At 47.1% G+C, this 2,128-nt stretch overlaps 1 protein-coding gene across 1 annotated transcript; it reads right to left on the bottom strand.

The window, feature by feature from the left end:
* Nucleotides 1–669: 669 nt before the first annotated feature.
* On the bottom strand, nucleotides 670–1,713 carry LOC102896751 (melanoma-associated antigen B10). Its single transcript, XM_006905515.1, has one exon. It carries the CDS (start codon nucleotides 1,711–1,713, stop codon nucleotides 670–672), a length of 1,044 nt encoding a protein of 347 aa, XP_006905577.1.
* Nucleotides 1,714–2,128: the final 415 nt, after the last annotated feature.

Raw genomic sequence — 2,128 nt, 5'->3', positions numbered from 1 at the left:
GGGTATCTCACCATCTTTCTTATATGGTAGCTGCTGCTAACCTCTGTAATTCTATGGGCAGTGGATCTGTCTTCTTTTCCTTTCCATCCCCCATACCACCATGGACCTTCCAAAGAACAGATGTTCAATGTTGGAGGAATAAAAAAAAAAGCCAGTTGGCAATTTATTATGATTTAATTTCTCCTATATTCTTGAATAAATGAAGCAAGTGCAGGTATATAACTTTTATTTTACAGAACAGCAAAATACAAGGAATAAGGGAAACTAAGAATTGACCATCTTTTACTTCTTTCTCCATTTTTCAATCTCAACTATTTTACTGCTAATTTCTTTCACATTTCTAAGTAAATGCCTTTTCCTTACAGTGCCATGTTTTCTTGTTCCAGATCACTAAATAAGATGGAAGGTTACTCAATTTGTTTTATTAAACAGCAAAACTCTTACTCTTAAACCTCATAAGCAACATTAAATATGTAACCAATATCATTCATACACTTAGATTCTGAAGCTAATTAAACTTTTTTAAAATAACATTTGAAAACTTTCAATAAGATAAACCTATGTTATTCATGTAGAACAGGAACACAAATATAATATGCGCTGTAATCTCTCTAGCACCACCTAAGCCCCTACTTTAAGCACAAAGTGAGGAAAGTGCTTCAGATTTCATTACTGGTGGGAGAAGCTGCCAAGATTGATCCTGGAAAACATATTGGCCATGGCCCCAGGATGAGTCATAGCTGCAAATCTGGCCCGTGCTCTGTCTTCCTCATCTTGCAGAGCTTCTTCGTACCAGGATGAGAAGGCACTGGGGACCGTATTATGGATCTTGGCCAAGAACTTCAGGACTTTCATCTTGCTGGTCTCAGCATGGGCTCTTGGGCCCCATAGGAACTCGAAGTGAGGAGGATCACTGCCCGGCACCTGGCGGTATTCCAGGTATCTTTCCTGCACAAAATCTTGAGTGATGAGCTTCTTGGGCTCCCCATGGATGAAATGCTCCTTTCCAGCATATATACCCATCACATTAAGCACTTCCCAGATCTCCTCCTCAGTGGCGCAATTGCCCTTCATGAAGATCACACAGAGGATGGTCATCAGGAGACCCATCCTGGGCATGATCTCCTCACCTCTCAGCATCCCATCATAGGTGTGCTGCAATTTGCTAACAAGGGCATAGCAGTGCCCCATAGGGTCAGCTTCCTTTACATCTATGCCAAAGGCCAGCACCATTAACTCAGAGGCTTTCTTGAGGATCTCATGGAAGTGCTTCTTGTACTTTTTGATGACATGCTTTATCATGTCTTCCTTCATTATGGGCTCCCTCTTGTTATACTTGCCCAGCATGAATTGCACCAACTGAATTGCCTTCTGGTCTAGAGGGTTTCTGCAGGAACGATCCATGCTGGGTGGTGCCTGGGAGGTACTTGGTCTTTCCTCATCTTGGCTCTTGGCACCTGCATCAGACTTTGTGTATGAAGTATCTGCAAAAGCAGTTGAAACACATGGGGCTCTCCGAGACCCCTGGGATTTGCTAAGTGACCCAGCGGCAGAGGAGCTCTGGGGATTACCACCAAAAGGAGGAGAGGGGGAAGAGGGGGACTCTTCTTCCTCTGAGACAGTGGCCTGAGCACCCACTGGATCCTTGGACCCTTCTCGGGCGTGGCGGCGTTTCTCCCGGGCACGGAGCTTACTCTTTTGACCCCGAGGCATGATGACACTGGTCAAGGACAGCAGGCAGGAGTTGGGCAAGAGGGCAGGCAATGAGGGCACCTGGAGGAGGGAGATTGAAATGGTGTGTGTCCCCTCAGCAGGGAAGTTCCGCCTCGGCTTTGCCCAAAGCCGCCTCCGCAGAGTCTGAGGGTATTGCTCCAGGAACCCCCAGGGTAGTCAGCCTGTTCCCTGAGAGCCCTGCAGAGCATGTCAGAGTATGCCTTATGCTACAGCCCGCCAGACCTCCCTGGGGCAAATTGGGGCTGGCATTTAGGACCATTCACACTTAGAGCCATCAAGTCACCTCTCGGCAGGGCCCGGCCTCCTCCCCACTGCAGCTCCGAAGCTAAACTCCTTACGCCAATGTCCTTACCCCACTGAGACCTTTGAGGAGGAAGTGAGGGAGAGCCTTAGC

Source organism: Pteropus alecto, unplaced genomic scaffold (genome assembly GCF_000325575.1).
Source record: "Pteropus alecto unplaced genomic scaffold, ASM32557v1 scaffold301, whole genome shotgun sequence".
NCBI classification, from domain to species: Eukaryota; Metazoa; Chordata; class Mammalia; order Chiroptera; family Pteropodidae; genus Pteropus; species Pteropus alecto.
This window is presented reverse-complemented; position numbering and strand designations above follow the sequence as displayed.